This window comes from Oncorhynchus clarkii, chromosome 24, assembly GCF_045791955.1.
Source record: "Oncorhynchus clarkii lewisi isolate Uvic-CL-2024 chromosome 24, UVic_Ocla_1.0, whole genome shotgun sequence".
Lineage (NCBI taxonomy): Eukaryota > Metazoa > Chordata > Actinopteri > Salmoniformes > Salmonidae > Oncorhynchus > Oncorhynchus clarkii.
In genome coordinates, this window is record NC_092170.1 from 4,626,172 (window position 1) to 4,645,959 (window position 19,788).

Here is a 19,788-nt window from a genome sequence, read left to right on the forward strand (position 1 = left end):
TCCATTTTTCCATGTCCAAAGGCTGTTATTGCAATGATCAATACACGGTGTTCAACAGTACCAAAGGCATGTTCAGACATGTTGTGAACACACTCTGTCCCTGTGTGTCACTGCAGAGCACTCAAACTACTTTGGCACGGACGACAAGCTGGGTCCGGTGGCTGTGAGTATCCGCAGGGAGAAACTGGACGACACTAAAGACCTGAAGGACCAGTACCAGTACCGCGTCATCGCCAGAACCAGTGAGGTACTAACACCCACCTCCGCCTCCCACTGTCTGCCCACACACAGCTAGATGGAACACCGAGTAGGCTGAATATTGACGCTGCCAAATGTGTGTGTCGTTTGAGTAGGCAGAGTGCGCTTGAGACACAGTGTGGGAGTGTGCGTTTTTTGGACGCTGTTATTTATGCCTGGACTGGACCTCAGCGAGTCACCACGGCTCATCCTGGCTCCACCCCACACTACCCTCTCCCTTCACACCTTCCCCTCGCACTCTTACCTCCCCTCCTCTCTCCAATCCCTCCATTCTCTGCCAGTGGAAATTTCCACCTGACCAGGCCCTGCTCAGAACAGCTAAGCCCGGCCCCGGTCCACTGGTAGGCCTCTCTCCACTCATACCCCAGCTAGTGATAGGTCAAACCTCTTCATTCGAAGCAAAGATGTAGCCAGACAACTCCTTCTTTCAGTTGCGCTGTGGATCGCTTCATGCTTTAGTCTGAGACGGCCATCGTTGAAGTCAGTTGTGGTGAAGAGGTGCGGTGTACAAAACAAAGTCATCAGCGATTTAGATCGTCTCTACCTGATCAGAGTATCAAAGCCAATGACACATTGTCAAACCGCCACTTTACCCACGTGTGTTCTAACTCTGGCCCAACCCATTGGTTTCTGGACCAATCAGACGGCCCGAATGTGTTCGCTTTCGGTAAAGGGTTGGGGAGGTCCTCAGATCCAGACTCATTGCGGAGAAGAAACTAACGTCCGTACGTACAGCGTAGTGTTTGGCCGGAGCAATGAGTCTGGGTAGCCAGGCAAGCAAAGATGTGCTCTGATTGGATCACCACCCCTCCAGGCCTGGGACAGGGCATTCTCTATGATTGGCCGTCTAGCATTACCAAAGTCCTCTTTAGTAGATTATAAACACCAAGTGTGGACACTTTCTCCTTGGACAGGGTTTTGAAAAGCAGGTGCCCCAGTGTGCGGGGATCTCCCATTAACAAACTAGGGCACCACTGAAATATTCATGTGGAAAAGCCCATAAACAATCCAGGCCACTATTTTTAGGGCACTCTAAGAGTCCACATGTACCTGGCACTACCTTTCCTGCACACTCAAGTTCTCTCAGGATGTTTCTTGTACAATGCTCTTCGGAAAGTATTCAGACCTCTTGACTTTTTCCACAAAAAAATGTACGTTGCAGCCTTACTCTAAAAATTATTATTATTTTTTTTTAAAATACTCAATCTACACACAATAGCCAATAATGACAAAGCGAAAACATACTTTATTTACTTAAGTATTCAGACTCTTTGCTATGAGACTCGAAATTGAGCTCCAGTGCATCCTGTTTCCAGAAGGACAACCATCTCTGCAGCACTCCACCAATCAGGCCTTTTATGGTAGAGTGGCCAGACGGAAGCCACTCCTCAGTAAAAGCCACATGACAGCCCGCTTGCCAAAAGGCACCTAAAGGACTCCCAGACCATGAGAAACAAGATTCTCTGGAAACCAAGATTGATCTCTTTGGCCTGAATGCCAAGAGTCACGACTGAAGGAGACCTGGCACCATCCCTACGGTGAAGGATGGTGGTGGCAGCATCATGCTGTGGGGATTTTTCAGTGGCAGAGACTAGGAGACTAGTCCGGATCGAGGGAAAGACGAACGAAGCAAAGTACAGAGATCCTTGATGAAAACCTGCTCCAAAGCACTCAGGACCTCCGACTCGGGCAAAGGTTCACCTTCCAACAGGACAACGACCCTAAGCACACAGCCAAGACAATGCAGGAGTGGCTTCGGGACATGTCTCTGAATGTCCTTGAGTGGCCCAGCCAGAGCTCAAACTTGAAAGGTGCTGCCAAAGGTGCTTCAACAAAGTATTGAGTAAAGGGTCTGAATACTTACGTAAATGTGATATGTCCCGCAGCGCTTCCGTTTTTTTGCTTTGTCATTATGAGGTATTGTGTGTAGATTGATGGGGGGGAGACTAATTCACTCCATTTTAGAAAAAGGCTGTAACGTAACAAAATGTGGAAAAAGTTAAGGGGTCTGAATACTCAGAGACTGATTGACAGATTGACTGACCACTGCACAAATAGCCATCTTAATAGTACTTTCCAATAGTGTCCAGTGAGTGACTGTGCCCCTCTGGCTAGCTGCTGCCCTCCCTGTTGTTTTTAGCTGGATTACATGGCTGCCTGGCCTCAGCGCCTTAGCCCCTATGGAACAATGGGCCGCTCCGCCGCCTGTGTCTACAGAGATCAGCTCACACAAACGCTCCACTCAGGCCTGTCCTTGGTTCCCAGACAGACAGCCAGCCAGCCAGCCAGCCAGCCAGCCAGCCAGCCAGCCCACAACCCCCCCCTTCCCTCATTCATTGAAGATTGAACGACGCTGACACAGCATGCTATAACCACACGATGCACACTCAATCGCACACGTCCACGTGCACTCAAACACATTGTTACACATACCCTACAGATGCCCCAGGTTGGTGCAGTCAGCCACTACTGGACACCAACATAAGGGTTCCCCATCCTGCCTCCCAGGGGGAGAGATTGGGTTGGAGACAATTGTCAGAGGTTAAAGGTCACCGGGGGAAACACGATATGAATAGTTCGACGACAGGTTTTTGGCAACTATTGGCTCAGCATCTGAGAAACGACTTGAGTAGCTCTGTGTTGTGCCAGAAGGTCATCTGAATAGTTGGAATTTAACCTGCACTATTTAGGGGTTTCTTTTCCCCCACAACAAAAACCCTTGACTTCGTTAAGGTGAAGCACTCTCTCGTCCCCTCCAGCTCCTCGGCAGTGTGTAGCAGTTTTAATGAAGCACGGTGCCGTGGTCTCTCTGAATACATTGAATAAAATACAGCTCTCTCAGCACCTGAGATTATTATAGCCCCGCTGTCTGGAAACACCCCGAGTACCGGTCTCCCCTGTAGGGTTCACTCAGGTGCATGGCAGTAAGAAGCTTTTAAAGATTGCAGATATTCATCTACTGAAGACAAAACAACTCAAAACAACTTCCAGAGACATAGATGTGAGCAAGTTCTCTTCAAGTTAATGGACAATAAAGTACGTCTCATCTTACCTTTTTGTGTGTGTTTCACATCTCTATCACTCCCATGTCCTCCGTGTGTGTGTGTGTGTGTGTGTGTGTGTGTGTGTGTGTGTGTGTGTGTGTGTGTGTGTGTGTGTGTGTGTGTGTGTGTGTGTGTGTGTGTGTGTGTGTGTGTGTGTGTGTGTGTGTGTAGCTGGTGACGTTGCGGGGGTCCATCCTGGAGGATGCGGTGGCCTCCACGGGGAGGCACGGCACGGTGCGGGGTCTCCCCCTGAAGGAGGTGCTGGAGCAGGTGGTTCCGGAGCTCAGTGTGTCCTGCCTGCGCCTGGCTCTCAGCACGCCCAAGGTCACCGAGCAGCTCCTCAAACTGGACGAACAGGGGGTGAGTCGGCGGGCCATGGTCTCAGGCGCGAGTTAAGTGACATCTCTGTGTCTTTTTATCACCTCTGATATCACCTCCTATAGCTACAGTCATAAACGGCAGATAGGTGTGTCTCTGTTTGCGCCGGGGGCGCGGCAGCCGCGTGTGAATGCGGCCTAATATTTGTTTCTTCTCCGGTGTAGCTGAGTCAGAAGCACAAGGTGGGAGTGCTGCTGTGTCGGGCAGGGCAGAGCACCGAAGAGGAGATGTATAACAACGAAGAGGCCACGCCCGCCTTCTCGGCCTTCATGGACCTGCTAGGGGAGCAGGTGTGCCTCCGAGGCTTCACCAACTATGCCGCCCAGCTGGACACTAAGAGTACGTGTCTGTGTGTGTGGGAGGGTAGGGTGTTTGTGTTCGTTGGTGTTTGTGTCTTGTTTGTGTGTGTGTGTGGGGGGGGGGGGTGCGTAGTAGGGTGTGTGTGCAGGCGAATGTGCGTGCCCAATGTCAGCACAGTTTTCTGCATGCCTTCCTAATGGTTAAATGTAGTTTTTGTAATGATGGAACTTAAGGCCCAGGTGTGAACACTGAGTAAAATGAGTGATTCCTGTCAAATGGCTCATGGATATAAAAACACAGTTGCTGCGTCACAGCCTGTGAAGTCAACCGTTTAGAAAGAGTCTCGACAGACTGTGTGTTTTTTTTTTTATGTGGTGTTCCTTTATTTGTTGAGGTCATGCCCTGGTGCTGAACTGGGACAGGATAACGAAACGTTGACTGTGTGTTTGCTTGTGCGTATGTTTGTGTGTGTTGCTCTCTCTCTCTCTCTCGGTTTCCCCCAGCTGACTCGACGGGAACCCACTCCCTGTACACCACCTACCAGGGCTATGAGGTCATGTTCCACGTGTCCACCATGCTGCCCTACATGCCCAACAACCCACAGCAGGTGAGACCAACACACACACACAGACACACACACACCATGGTCTACCACAGCCCACCCCAAACACCTTCAACTCCCCTTCTATCTAGTATTGTTGTCTGGTCAATCCCACAGGTGTAGTTACAGGGGTCAGGCACTCTTCCAGATGACCCAAAGGGTACTCAGGGTGGCGTGGCCATTGTCAAAGTCTCACTAATCCTTTGGACGTCCGTCCGAGTGTCACCGTTGAGTGTCATAGCTCAGATTCAGAAGACACATGGCGGACCGAGACAGGAAGGGTTATAAACTGTCCTGTGTTTGTGTAATGTGGTTTTGTTGTAGCTCTGTTCTATAGTTTGTCTGGCTCGGACATGGACAATTGCGGCTGCTCGTGAAATAGAACTTCTCTCCCTCTCTTTTAGACTGGCGTTCCTCTTCAATTCTGTGTCTGTGGTGTTTTTCCTGGAGTCTTTGTTCCCTTTTTGAATGGCCTTTTCAGTCCTCTCTCTTTCTCTCTCTCTCTCTCTCTCTCTCTCTCTCTCTCTCTCTCTCTCTCTCTCTCTCTCTCTCTCTCTCTCTCTTATAACCGGATCGAAGCTGGGTGGGGCTCGGGCTCTAGGTTTCCCTTTCTGCTCTAAATAAAGCTGCCTTCCGACATATCCCTCAGGGCGTTGTGTTAACGGTGTGTGCGAGTGAAACTGTGCGTCGGTTGTTAAGCTCGGCATTTCTTGTGTGCGCGTGCGTGTATGTTTAAAATCGTTTGCCCAAGTGTTTGCATGAGAACTTAATGTGGGTGAATGTACAAGGTCATATAAACCCCACGAGTGTGCTTATATTTGTAATGTGCTGCTAACGGTATCTATGTTCATTAAATGCATGCCAACTGTACAGTAACTGTTGCTAGCACATACACCACATGGCCAAATGTATGTGGACACCTGCATGGTATTAATATGGAGTTCGTCCTCCCCCTTTGCTGTTATACCAGCCTCCACTGTTCTGGGAAGGCATTCCACTAGATGTTGGAACGTTGCTGCTGGGACGAGCTTCCATTCAGCCACAAGAGCATTAGTGAGGTCGGCACTGATGTTGGGCGATTTAGGTCTGGCTCGCAGTCGGCGTTCCAATTCATCCCAAAGGTGTTCGATGGGGTTGAGGTCAGGGCTCTGTGCAGGCCAGTCAAGTTCTTCCACACTGACCTGGACAAATCATTTCTGTATGGACCTCAATTTGTGCATTGGGGCATTGCTGAAACAAGGAAAGGGGCTTCCCCAAACTGTTGCCACAAAGTTGGAAGCACAGAATTGTCTAGAATGTCATTGTATGCTGTAGCATTAAGATTTCCCTTCACTGGAACTAAGGGGCCTAGCCCGAACCATGAAAAGCAGCCCCATTCCATTATTCCTCATCCACCAAACTTTACAGTTGGCACTATGCATTCGGGCAGGTCGTGTTCTGGCATCCGCTAAACCCAGATTCGTCCGTCGGACTGCCAGATTGTGAAGTATGATTCATCACTCCAGAGGACACGTTTCCACTGCTCCAGAGTCCAATGGCGGCGAGCTTTACACAACTCCAGCCGACGCTTGGCATTGCTCATAATAATCTAAGTCTTGTGTGAAGCTGCTCGGCCATGGAAACCCATTTCATGAAGCTCCAGACGAACAGTTTTTGTGCTGATGTTGCTTCCAGAGGCAGTTTTGAACTCTAAATTGAGTCTTGCAACCGAGGACAGGTAGATTTTGACACGCTTTTCATCACTCAGCGGTCCCGTTCTGTGAGCTTGTGTGGCCTACCACTTTGCGGCTGAGCCGTTGTTCCTCTTAGATGTTTCCACCTCACAATAACAGCACTTAGAGTTGACCGGGGCAGCTCTAGCAGGGCAGAAATTTGACAAACCTAACTTGTTGGAAAGGTGGCATCCTATGACGGTGCCACGTTGAAAGTCACTGAGCACTTCATATATATACTTTTTTGCCCCCTAAATACTTTTTTGCCCCACTGTATAGTGGATACATTCAAATAGTTGCTAATACATGCTAACAGCAACATTTTTGTCAGTCAAGGGGTCTGAGTACTTTGGAATGCACTGTATGTGAATTGGTAGGTTATGAAAACTCAGTTTCAGCTACAGTGGGGCAAAAAAGTATTTAGTCAGCCACCAATTGTGCAAGTTCTCCAACTCAAAAATATGAGAGAGGCCTGTAATTTTCATCATAGTTACACTTCAACTAAAAAATCCAGAAAATCACATTGTAGGATTTTTAATGAATTTATTTGCGAATTATGGTGGAAAATAAGTATTTGGTCAATAACAAAAGTTTATCTCAATACTTTGTTATATACCCTTTGTTGGCAATGACAGGTCAAAAGTTTTCTGTAAATCTTCACAAGGTTTTCACACACTGTTGCTGGTATTTTGGCCCATTCCTCCATGCAGATCTCCTCTAGAGCAGTGATGTTTTGGGGCTGTTGCTGGGCAACACGGACTGGTTGCTGACTAAATACTTTTTTGCCCCACTGTAGCTGAAACTGAGTTTTCATAACCTACCAATTCACATACAGTGCATTCCAAAGTATTCAGACCCCTTGACTGACAAAAATGTTGCTGTTAGCATGTATTAGCAACTATTTGAATGTATCCACTATACAGTGGGGCAAAAAAGTATTTAGTCAGCCACCGATTGTGAAAGTTCTCCCAAAAAGTTATATTTTGGTTTCATTTGACCATGTGACATTCTCCCAATCTTCTTCTGGATCATCCAAATGCTCTCTAGCAAACTTCAGACGGGCCTGGACATGTACTGGCTTAAGCAGGGGGACACGTCTGGCACTGCAGGATTTGAGTCCCTGACAGCGTAGTGTGTTACTGATGGTAGGCTTTGTTACTTTGGTCCCAGCTCTCTGCAGGTCATTCACTAGGTCCCCGTGTGGTTCTGGGATTTTTGCTCACCGTTCTTGTGATCATTTTGACCCCACGGGGTGAGATCTTGTGTGGAGCCCCAGATCGAGGGAGATTATCAGTGGTCTTGTATGTCTTCCATTAAATAATGAGTTTGATGAATAAAATCTAAACGATGTATCTTCATAATGTACAGTCTTCATACTGTACAGTCTTTGGTTACGCCAAAGATTGTACAGTATAAAGATTAGCAGAAACTGCTTCTACAATAGAAATCCCCAATCACACGTGAAGGCGACGTTAGCTAGCATAGCTCATGTGCAAAAACCCTCCATCGGGTCTAATGGTCATGCCTTGCCAAATTACGCATGTGCAGGCTGTCAAATTAAAGTCACTCCTTCGATATTAAAAGAAAATCATACCTGTCAGTTTCACAAGGTTGTAGTAATGACAGGTCCAGCTACTTAAGATATTTGTTCAAATCTAGGTTTTGCCTTTAGAATTCAAGAAAATGAACAACTAAGGACGACTTCCTCACTCCTCCCATTGTCTGCCAAACCCTGGTCAGTCGGCTTCCAGACGCATTCCCAGAAGTATCGCGACGTTGCGCCTCTGGGTACAAAAACTCTGTGGTTACGCTATATGTGTACCTATATGTGTGCCTGACTGACTGAACTACTTTTATAGGCGTGTGGGTGTGTAAATGGTACAATGGCAGAGAATAGACGAATATTCAGCACACTTACTCCATCCAGGGGCTCAAAGGCAACAGCAGCAACATGTTTTACTTCTGCCGTGCAACCTCTAGGTGTCAGTGTTGATCACCAATAAACCCTCACTCAGAGAGGAGAGACCTGTTAGAGAGTCAGGTAGTCAATAAAGAGTCATGTTATGTGCCAGAGAGAGGAGGAGAGTCAAAACGAGAGCAAGAGAAGAGGTGAATGTGACTAAGGGCAAGGGCCTAGAGAGGAGAGGAAGATATCCAGTACATCCAGACCCCAGGGGCCCCTGACAGTTGTCCAGCCCCAGGCAGAACGTGTGTCTCAGGCATACAGAGCTCCTTTGTGTGTGTGTGTGTGTGTGTGTGAGAGTTTTATGCTGTCTTATATAATTGACACTTTCACACTGCTACACCGCAAATAGACACAGGATGGATTCTGTCACTGTGTGACTGACATTCACACCAGTGGAGGCTGGTGACCTGAAAACGGAGGAGACCCACGGTATAGGCGCGGAACGCATGGAGACGACAGTGTTTTTCAAAAATCGTCAAAGACGAAGTATTTTAACCTAAAGCATTTAATAAATACATTTATTGTACAGTGTTATGGGGAATGAGAGGGCTACTTACACCGTGTTGTAAAGGGATCACAGCAGGGATTGAATGAGGGTATGAGGCATGAGTTGAGGTGTTCAGAGGCTTGACCAATGCTGGACAGGATTTGACTGGGAAGGCTAAAAACAATCACACTACACAGTTAGACAAAAGATCTAAGAATGAGTTAGTCCAAGCAAGGAGTAAAATCAATGATGTGTAATGTGATTGTGTTTGTGATTGACTCTACATACAGTAATGAGACGCAATTGATAAGGGTACTCACAGTACTTGGAGAGGAAACATTAAATGTAACAGTGGATGAGCGGGCACATTAGACATGGCTTCAGTTCGTGTCAGAAGAAAGTTGTCAGTGGTAGTGGAGTGGAGTAGTCATCAACTCTTACTCAGGGAACAAGAGGGGACTTCGCTGTAAATACAAATAGCAGATACATTCCATTACAGCTGCACCATCGTAGGTTTGGACAACGAGTTTCTCTATGAACTTAAACTCAGACATCTCAAAATTCATCAAGTCAAACAGACTGTATCTCGCCCACTTGACACATCAAAGTAGCCCAAGAAATATTCCTGAATAAAGCCCTGATCATCCACATACCTGACGATACCTGACAACTGCACACTGACAACTTTCCCCCTGGGGCCTGGAGTTTTTCCTTATATGTTAACCTAACTAGGAAAACTCTGGACCCTATAAGGTATTGACAGTGATTCATTTTAGGGTTATGATGGGACCTGTTTTTCCTAATCAGGTCACATGGTTAAAACATTTTTTCAATAAACTCCTGAAAAAAGCTCCTTACCCTGGAGGATGAAACCCCTGTCAAACTGAAGCTACCTTATATTCCCTAACAATATAATGGTGCGATAGTGAGTCAAGTGAGCTCATAGTGCCACTTGTACTTGTTCTGTCTCCCCCACTCGCTCTCCTCCCTCCTTCTGCTTCGGTCTGTCTCTCCCTCTGCCAACTCTGTGTGCTTACCTCCACCCTCGCTCGCACTCCTTTCTGTCTCCCTCTTTCACACGTTCCTTTTTGCTCCCTCTCCTTTTTCTTTCTCCTTCAGCTCCTGAGGAAGAGGCACATAGGGAACGACATCGTCACAATAATCTTCCAGGAGCCGGGAGCGCTGCCCTTCACCCCTCAGAACATCCGCTCCCACTTCCAGCACGTGTTCGTCATCGTCCGCGTGCACAACCCCTGCTCTGACGGCACTTGCTACAGGTAGGGGGGGGGACACACCAACTCTCACCATGGCATTCATTGTGCTGCTGTTATTGGTGGGTTTGTTGATGATTTGTATTTTTTATTTTTTTACCCCTCTCTCCTCAGTGTGGCTGTGACGCGCATGAAGGACGTGCCTCCCTTCGGCCCGCCCATCCCCAGCGGGGTGACGTTCCGTGACCCTGAAGCCTTCCGCAACTTCCTCTTGGCCAAGGTGATCAATGCAGAGAGCGCCGCACACAAGTCCGAGAAGTTCCACACCATGGCCACGCGCACGCGACAGGAGTATCTCAGAGACTTAGCCGAGAACTGTGTGAGCAGTACGCCGCTCGACTCCGCGGGCAAACTCAACAACCTCATCTCGCTGGCGTCGAAGAAGAGAGAGCGGGCGCGGGCGAGGGAGGGGGCCGAGTTGGGAGCGGCCGGGGCGGTGGCGTGGAGGGTGCTGGCCCAGGACTTCAGTGGCGGCGGGACGGAGATCTCCTGCGCTCTGGGCGTGTCAGCAGAGTACATCCTCCTGGCAGACTGCAACACCAAGGAAGTGGTGTTCAACTGCTTCTGCATCGACGTGATCGGCTGGACGCCGGAGAGGCTGGCGCTGAAGATCTTCTACGGGAGAGGAGACCACATCGCCGTCCGAGTCCCCGAGGGCTTTGCTCAGGACATCAGGGAGGTGGTGCAGAGGTTAAAGGTGAGCGGGCAGAGGTCATAGAGCTGGGGAAGGTTTACCACATGTATGGTGGTGTAAGAGGCACCGGGGTAGGGAAGAGTTCAACTGGATTTTTTTTCTAGAAGAAATAGCCTGGGTACCACTTCCCTACATTGTTGCGTAAGACAATTAAGAGTTTGCTAAAGCAGACAGACAGCCACCCAGGCTAAGGTGACCGTGATTCGCGGTCAAAAATCCATGTTTGGCTGTTTTGTGTGATTATGTATTTAATGATGCATTTAAAACCACCAGTCTTTTTTGAAGCCTTTTTATTTGCTTAAAGCTCCTAGGCTCTCCTCCCTCCCTCTCTCCCCAGGCGCTGACGGTGGGCTGTGAGACAGTGGATATGACTCTGAGGAGGAACGGCCTGGGACAGCTGGGGTTCCACGTCAGGCTGGATGGCACCGTGGCTGAGGTACTTTTCCATTCCTTCAAAAAATATATTTCTGTGAAGTCATGTCAAATCCATAAAAATTCATTGTGAATTTATATTATATATACAGTGCCTTGCGAAAGTATTCGGCCCCCTTGAACTTTGCGACCTTTTGCCACATTTCAGGCTTCAAACATAAAGATATAAAACTGTATTTTTTTGTGAAGAATCAACAACAAGTGGGACACAATCATGAAGTGGAACGACATTTATTGCATATTTCAAACTTTTTTAACAAATCAAAAACTGAAAAATTGGGCGTGCAAAATTATTCAGCCCCCTTAAGTTAATACTTTGTAGCGCCACCTTTTGCTGCGATTACAGCTGTAAGTCGCTTGGGGTATGTCTCTATCCGTTTTGCACACCGAGAGACTGAAATTTTTTCCCATTCTTCCTTGCAAAACAGCTCGAGCTCAGTGAGGTTGGATGGAGAGCATTTGTGAACAGCAGTTTTCAGTTCTTTCCACAGATTCTCGATTGGATTCAGGTCTGGACTTTGACTTGGCCATTCTAACACCTGGATATGTTTATTTTTTAACCATTCCATTGTAGATTTTGCTTTATGTTTTGGATCATTGTCTTGTTGGAAGACAAATCTCTGTCCCAGTCTCAGGTCTTTTGCAGACTCCATCAGGTTTTCTTCCAGAATGGTCCTGTATTTGGCTCCATCCATCTTCCCATCAATTTTAACCATCTTCCCTGTCCCTGCTGAAGAAAAGCAGGCCCAAACCATGATGCTGCCACCACCATGTTTGACAGTGGGGATGGTGTGCTCAGGGTGATGAGCTGTGTTGCTTTTACGCCAAACATAACGTTTTGCATTGTTGCCAAAAAGTTCAATTTTGTTTTCATCTGACCAGAGCACCTTCTTCCACATGTTTGGTGTGTCTCCCAGGTGGCTTGTGGCAAACTTTATGGATATCTTTAAGAAATGGCTTTCTTCTTGCCACTCTTCCATAAAGGCCAGATTTGTGCAATATACGACTGATTGTTGTCCTATGGACAGAGTCTCCCACCTCAGCTGTAGATCTCTGCAGTTCATCCAGAGTGATCATGGGCCTCTTGGCTGCATCTCTGATCAGTCTTCTCCTTGTATGAGCTGAAAGTTTAGAGGGACAGCCAGGTCTTGGTAGATTTGCAGTGGTCTGATACTCCTTCCATTTCAATATTATCGCTTGCACAGTGCTCCTTGGGATGTTTAAATCTTTTTGTATCCAAATCTGGCTTTAAACTTCTTCACACCAGTATCTCGGACCTGCCTGGTGTGTTCCTTGTTCTTCATGATGCTCTCTGCGCTTTTGACGGATCTCTGAGACTATCACAGTGCAGGTGCATTTATACGGAGACTTGATTACACACAGGTGGATTGTATTTATCATCATTAGTCATTTAGGTCAACATTGGATCATTCAGAGATCCTCACTGAACTTCTGGAGAGAGTTTGCTGCACTGAAAGTAAAGGGGCTGAATAATTTTGCACGCCCAATTTTTCAGTTTTTGATTTGTTAAAAAAGTTTGAAATATCCAATAAATGTCGTTCCACTTCATGATTGTGTCCCACTTGTTGTTGATTCTTCACAAAAAAATACAGTTTTATATCTTTATGTTTGAAGCCTGAAATGTGTCAAAAGGTCGCAAAGTTCAAGGGGGCCGAATACTTTCGCAAGGCACTGTATATATATATATTTATTTATTTATTTACATCTTCTTTTTTTTTACCTGCTTTAGGTGGAGGAGTACGGCTTTGCCTGGCAGGCGGGGCTGAGGCAGGGCAGCCGGTTGGTGGAGATCTGCAAGGTTGCCGCGGTAACCCTGACACACGAGCAGATGATCGACCTACTGAGGACGTCGGTCACCGTTAAAGTGGTGATCATACCGCCCTACGAGGAGGGAGGGCCCCGCAGGTCAGTGTGTTTGTGCCCATGTGTTTTGAGTGTGTGTGCGTTTTTGAGTGTCTGTGTGTGAATATGAATGTGTTTGTGTCAAAGCATCATCCTGCCTCCGAAGGATGTGTTGCAGAGAGAGGAGAATCACAACACACAGCAACACCAACAGAGCTGAGATATGCTGGCCAGACGTCTCTGTTCTGTGGAGAGTTTTGAGTGGGAGTGTGTGAAAGAGAGGCGAGAGGCACATGGTCTGAACATGTGTGAATTCCTGGACGTGGTGAAAGAGGAGAGGGAAAGAAAGAGACGGATAGAACGAAATAATAATCAATGGAATGAGTACACAATATCCTTTCAAGCTTTCTTGTTCCCCTTCTCGCTGTCTGCCTGTATTGCCTGTGTTTTTTTACGTGCCTCTCACTCTTTATCTCTCTTGCTATCTCCCCTTCCCCCATCTCTTTTCTTTTGTTGGCTCCGTTCCTCTCAACCTTTCATCTGAGTATGGGCCTTGAGTACAGTGGGATAATGAGGCTCTATTAAATAGTGTGGGGTTGAATGTTACTGAGATGAATACGCACTGACTACACACAGTGGGACTAGTCTCTACTCGATATATAGCCCAGCTTGGGTGTTTCCCGAATGGCACCCTTTCCCCTATTTAGTGCAAAGACTTTCGAATAGGGCCCATATAGGGCTCTGGTTAAAAGTGGTGCACTATATAAGGAATAGGGTGCCATTTTGGACCCCCCGCCCCCCTCCGAGTGTGCTGCTCTGTAGTCAGGGTCACATGGAGCAGGATGTCTGTTCTTGATTGAGTTGGGGTTTGCTAAATACAGTAATTGTGCTGCCGGGGCTGTGTGAGGGCACAGTGGTTGGACTTCTTTAATGTTTAAGGCAGTTTAATTGCATGACTTAAACCCATTTGATACACACACACACACACACACGCTCACTCCTCTACACACACTACATAATTAGTCTTGTATTTCACTCTTTCTGTTCCGCCCTCTCTTTTTCACCTCACCCCCCATCTCTCTCTACCACTCCCCCCCCCCCCTCTCTCTCTCTATCACGCTCGTTTTCTATAGTGTGCCAGGAAAACAGATTGCCTGAGATTAACGCCTGGAATCTGCTGGAAAATAAAGAAATATATAGAGGCGATGAATTAAAACCGCGTGCTCTGTTTGAATGAAGAGGGGTAGAAGAGGAGGGGGGAGACAGAGAGAGGCAGTGTGTGTACAGTACAGCGGTGTAGAGGAGCTTGGATGGGAAGACGTGTCTGAACACCTCTCAGGTGGGAGAAGCCAAGTGGGTGGGAGAGAGAAAAGAGAACTGCCTTCACTTCTTCCTCTTTCTCTCCCCTCCCGGTGTGCGCTGTGGACAGGAGAGCGATATAGAGATGCAGTAGCGAGAGAGGGTGTGTGTTTGCTCGCGGAATGTGTGTGTGAGAGAGAGAGAGAGAGCTCCAGCTGTCAGGCCGGCCATTGCGATGGAGCGGTCTCTGGAAGTGGGCACCGGTGTTTTCTGTCTCTAAGGTTGGTGCTCTGGTGTGTGTGCACCGTACGTGTTCTTATCGAGTGTCTGTGTGTGTGTGTGTGTGTGTGTGTGTGTGTGTGTGTGTGTGTGTGTGTGTGTGTGTGTGTGTGTGTGTGTGTGTGTGTGTGTGTGTGTGTGTGTGTGTGTGTGTGTGTGAGGGTTGTTTCGTGACTTGACATTGGCAGTTATATTTGTGTGGGATCACATTTTTTTCCCCTTACAAGGTTGGTTAGTACACTCACTGGTATGTGTTTGAGACTGATCGAGAGACCACCATATTCCCATCATTCTACCCATACAGTGTCTCCTGGTATCTTTCATACAGACCGTGCATGTGATGTTGCGATGTCCCCTCTGTGTGTGTGCTCTGTTTACTTTAGCCTGCAGCGGTAGTAGTAGTAGTAGTGGTGTGTGTGTGTGTTTGTTGTTTTCTGAAGCAGTCTTGGGCTTAGTGTGGCCAGGCCAGTGTGATTGAGCTTAACCCAGGTCAAATAATAGGGGAGAGATCACACACAGAGACACGGACAGGACAATCTGCCCCTGTCCAGCTCTTCTCCTCTTCTTGTCCGCTACCTAGAGGCTATATTCATATTTTCTTTCCCTTTCTCCACTTCTCATCCCTTTCCCTCCTTTTCCATGTCCTCGAATTTGTTCATGTATCCTGTCCCTTTCTTCCCTTCTCTTTATCTGCCTTCTTTTTGTCTTTCTTTTCTCCTCTCTTCCCTTCCCCCGCCGTCCTCTCCTCATCTATATTTCCCCTCGTCTGTCCCTCCTCTCCTCTCACCTCCCCCCCCCCCCCCCCCCCGTTGCAGCGATGTACGATGTCTGTGGCGGTGTGGTGCCTCTTTAACCTGTCGCGCTCTCTTGAGTCGAAAAGGAGACGAACACCCCACTGAAACTGATATTACGTAATTGAGGGTGTTCCTTTGAATTTGCCAAGAAATGTTCATGTGCACTTCATTGTATTATTGGTAGTGCAGTGACTCCTAATGTCCAGATCGTGACTGTTTAGGGGAAGTTGAAGAAAAGCCTGTTATCGCACTAATAAAAGTGTTTAACTGGAGTGGTCTAGCCTACAACGACCATTTCCGCACGCCTTGCGCGTGTATAAACTCGATGCAAGGTGACACATCTAGGCCACATACACAGGAATGAAAGGCTGACCGAGAGAATCTTTATGAGATTAGCGGTTTATCTTACCGTGCTTCTGTCCAGCGACAACTGGCTGACTGAGAGGTCAGGTCATGGCTTCTATCTGTACGTGCGCTCGTAGAAACGCACACACTTGACCCGGGGCCTTACAGTAGGGTATGGAGTCCTGATGGAGTCCTGATGGAGTCCTGAAGAAGCTCATTTGTGTGTGTGTGTGTGTGTGTGTGTGTGTGCGTAGCCACTGACATGTTGTAAGCAGCTATGACATTTCTAGTTGTTGTCTGGTGTTTGTGTGTAATCTGTGTGAACGGTGTAGCCTTGCAGTACCACTGACTCTCCATTCCCCCTCTCTGTCTGTAGGGGCTGCACAGAGGAGTATGAGATGAAGACAATGGAGCAGAAGCCAGAGCCTGAGCCTGTGGCAGCAGGGTACCGGCCCTCCCCTCGCCCCCCCGATTGGCGCTGGGACAGCACCGCCGGCCCTCCTGGCCTGCACAGCGCCCCCACCCCTCAGCGCTGGACCCCTATGGGCCCCCCACCACCCCAACCCCGCTCACACAAGGCCATGGTCATGCCCATCCCATACAGGGAGCCCCAGCACCTCTCCAACAAGAGGTGCGACACTGACGTGTGTGTGTGTGTGTGTGTGTGTGTGTGTGTGTGTGTGTGTGATTTGTTTGCCTTGTGCGTAGACACTGGTGTCGTTGCCTTTGTTTGCGTCAGTGTCTTGAGGGGGTTGTCCTATGCTCATGGCCTGGTGTGATTCTCATAAATGCTCCGACATTGAGGTTATCCTTATAAAAAAAAACGTTAAGCGTCGCTGTAGGTGGAGAGCATATGAGTGATTTCACACGAAACCAGGATACAAAATACCACGATTTTGGGGGATTTGTACGAAATGGAACCCATAGCATGGTTATTTTGGAGGTAGAATTGTTTACATATATTTTACATTTGTAACTAATAATTTGGCATAATTGAGAAATAATTGATCAAAGATGGCATTTTTATGATATTTTGACCTTACCCAGGCCTCCTTTAAGACTCTGTAATGTTTCATCTGTAGGTGCTACAGGGCAAAAATGTGTCATATGAAGCTTTACCGCTTGCTCTGTAATATATTTTCTTTACAACAATATATACAGTACCAGTCAAAAGTTTGGACACACCTACTCATTCAAGGGTTTTTCTATATTTTTACTATTTTCTACGTTGTAGAATAATAGTGAAGACATCAAAACTAGGAAGTAACACATATGGAATCCTGTAGTAATCAAAAAAGTGTTCAACAAATCAAAATATATTTTTTATTTTAGATTCTTCAAAGTAGCTGTGATGACAGCTTTGGCATTCTCTCAACCAGTTTCACCTGGAATGCTTTTCCAACAGTCTTGAAGGAGTTCTCACATATGCAGATAACTTGTTGGCTTCTTTTCCTTCACTCTGCGGTCCAACTCATCCCAAACCATCTCAATTGGGTTGAGGTCGGAGGATTGGGGAGGCCAGGTCATCTGATGCAGCACTCAATCACTCTCCTCCTTGGTCAAATAACCCTTACACTGCCCGGAGGCGTGTTGGGTCATTGTCCACAAATAATAGTCCCACTAAGCTTAAACCAGTTGGGATGGTGTATCGCTGTGGTAGCCATACTGGTTAAGTGTGCCTTGAATTCTAAATAAATCACAGACATTGTCACCAGCAAAGCACCATCACACCTCCTCCTCCATGCTTCATGGTGGGAACCACACATGCCGAGATCATCTGTTCACCTACTCTGCGTCTCACAAAGACACGGCAGTTGGATCCAAAAATCTCTAATTTGGACTCATCAGACAAAAGGTCAGATTTCCACCTGTCAAATGTCCATTGCTTCTTGGCCGAAGCAAGTCTCTTGTTATTGGTGTCCTTTAGTAGTGGTTTCTTTGCAGCAACCATGAAGGCCTGATTCACACAGTCTCCTCTGAACAGTTGATGTTGAGATGTGTCTGTTACTTGAACTCTGTGAAGCATTTATTTGGGCTGCAATTTCTGAGGCTGGTAACTAATGAACTTATCTTCTGCAGCAGAGGTAAGTCTGGGTTTTCCTTTCTTGTGGACAGTTCTCATGAGAGCCAGTTTCCTCATAGCGCTTGTTGAAACTTTCAAAGTTTGAAATTTGACTGACCATGTCTTAAAGTAATGATGGACTGTATTTTCTCTTTGCTTATTTGAGCTGTTCTTGCCATACTATGGACTTGGTATTTTACCAAATAGGGATTTCTTCTCTATACCACCCCTACCTTGTCACAACACAACTGATTGGCTCAAACGCATTAAGAAGGAAAGAAATTCCACAAATTAACGTTTAACAAGGCACACCTGTTAATTGAAATGCATTCCAGGTGACTACCTCATGAAGCTGGTTGAGAGAGAACATTTTTTATTGTATTTTATTTTTTACCTTTATTTAACTAGGCAAGTCAGTTAAGAACAAATTCTTATTTTCAATGACGGCCTAGGAACAGTTACACCCAAATATTTGGGTGCACAGAAAGAAAGGACGAGGGATCACTTTCTCCAGTAGATCAATGATCATAAAAATCAATGAATGACCGACCTCTTGTATGTTGTCGACACAAACCTGACGTTTTTTTTTAAAGAGACCATGTAAGATTTTCAATGTATTGTGTCACAATAGGAAAATATGGTACTGAACATCAACTCAACATGCAACAATTTCAAAGAGCTACAGGGAGTTGTACCTTGTCAGCTCGGGGGTTTGAACTTGCAACCTTCTGGTTTCTAGTCCAACGCTCTAACCACTAGGCTACCCTGCCTAGTGTGCAGAATGCCAAGAGTGTGCAAAGCTGTCATCAAGGCAAGGGGTGGCTACTTGTTTAACACTTTTTTTTAGTTATAACATGATTCCATATGCGTTATTTCATAGTCTGGATGCTACAATGTAGAAAATAGTTAAACGTAAAGAAAAACCCTTAAATGAGTAGGTGTGTCCAAACTTTTGCCTGGTACTGTTTTTTGCTGTGTGACTCGGGTTTTATTTTGGGAGCACTGTGCAACTATGAAAAATCTTCCAGGCTTCACTTTACTGTTGTTTCCCAGTGCCCCTAGAGAAACAATTAAGTACGGATTTGTTAGCATCACGGTTGCACCGTTACTAGAGCAAAAGTGGCTCGCTTCCAGTCCAACCAGGTCAAAGGATCTGACCCGTATTACCGTGTGCAACATTTTTTTTTAAATCCTCCTATAAAGGATCGCCGGGACCGCACTTTACATTCATAAACCATGTTGCGGGCCATTCTAAAACTACTCGCTCATCGACGTTGTTAAACCATTTTGCACCTTGTTCAGGCGTGTTACCTCGTTGGCTAGCTAGCTAACAACCTGGTAACCTTTACACCCAAACATTTGGGTGCACAGAAAGAAAGGACGAGGGATCACTTTCTCCAGTAGATCAATGATCATAAAACTCAATGAATGACCGATCTCTTGTATGTTTGTCGACACTAACCTGACGTTTTTTTTTTTTTCAAGAGACCATGTAAGATTTTCAATGTATTGTGTCACAATAGGAAAATATGGCACTGAACAACAACAAAAACTCAACATGCAACAATTTCAAAGAGCTACAGTTCATATAATGAAATCAGTCAATTGAAATAAATAAATTAGGCCCTAATCTAGGGATTTCACATGACTGGTCACAGATACCTTAAAAAACAAAGTAGCTGGATATTGGCGGGAACTGGAACATGCTGTCGTAGACGTCGATCCAGAGCATTCCAAACATGCTCAATGGGTGACATGTCTGGTGAGTATGCGGGCCGTGGAAGAACTGGGACATTTTCAGCTTCCAGGAATTCTGTACAGATCCTTGCGACATGGGGCCTAGATGGCAGCGGATGAATGGCACGACAATGGGTCTCAGGATCTCGTCAGGGTATCTCTGTGTATTGAAATTGCCATCGATAAAATGCAGTTGTTTTCAAGGTCCGTAGCTTATGCCTGCCCATTACATAGTGCCCCATGGGGGTGGTGGGATTATGTTCAGA

At 46.7% G+C, this 19,788-nt stretch overlaps 1 protein-coding gene across 3 annotated transcripts in view; it reads left to right on the plus strand.

Annotated features, from left to right (window-relative positions):
* Window positions 1–19,788, plus strand: part of LOC139382356 (signal-induced proliferation-associated 1-like protein 3) — a 104,991-nt gene that overhangs the window by 66,696 nt on the left and 18,507 nt on the right. For all 3 annotated transcript variants that reach the window (XM_071126335.1, XM_071126333.1, XM_071126334.1), the window contains 9 exons: window positions 117–247; window positions 3,474–3,662; window positions 3,845–4,019; window positions 4,484–4,587; window positions 9,866–10,023; window positions 10,132–10,714; window positions 11,049–11,147; window positions 12,894–13,069; window positions 16,100–16,354. In XM_071126335.1, the coding sequence (XP_070982436.1) occupies window positions 117–247; window positions 3,474–3,662; window positions 3,845–4,019; window positions 4,484–4,587; window positions 9,866–10,023; window positions 10,132–10,714; window positions 11,049–11,147; window positions 12,894–13,069; window positions 16,100–16,354 (1,870 nt within the window). The remainder of the gene's footprint in view (window positions 1–116; window positions 248–3,473; window positions 3,663–3,844; window positions 4,020–4,483; window positions 4,588–9,865; window positions 10,024–10,131; window positions 10,715–11,048; window positions 11,148–12,893; window positions 13,070–16,099; window positions 16,355–19,788) is intronic.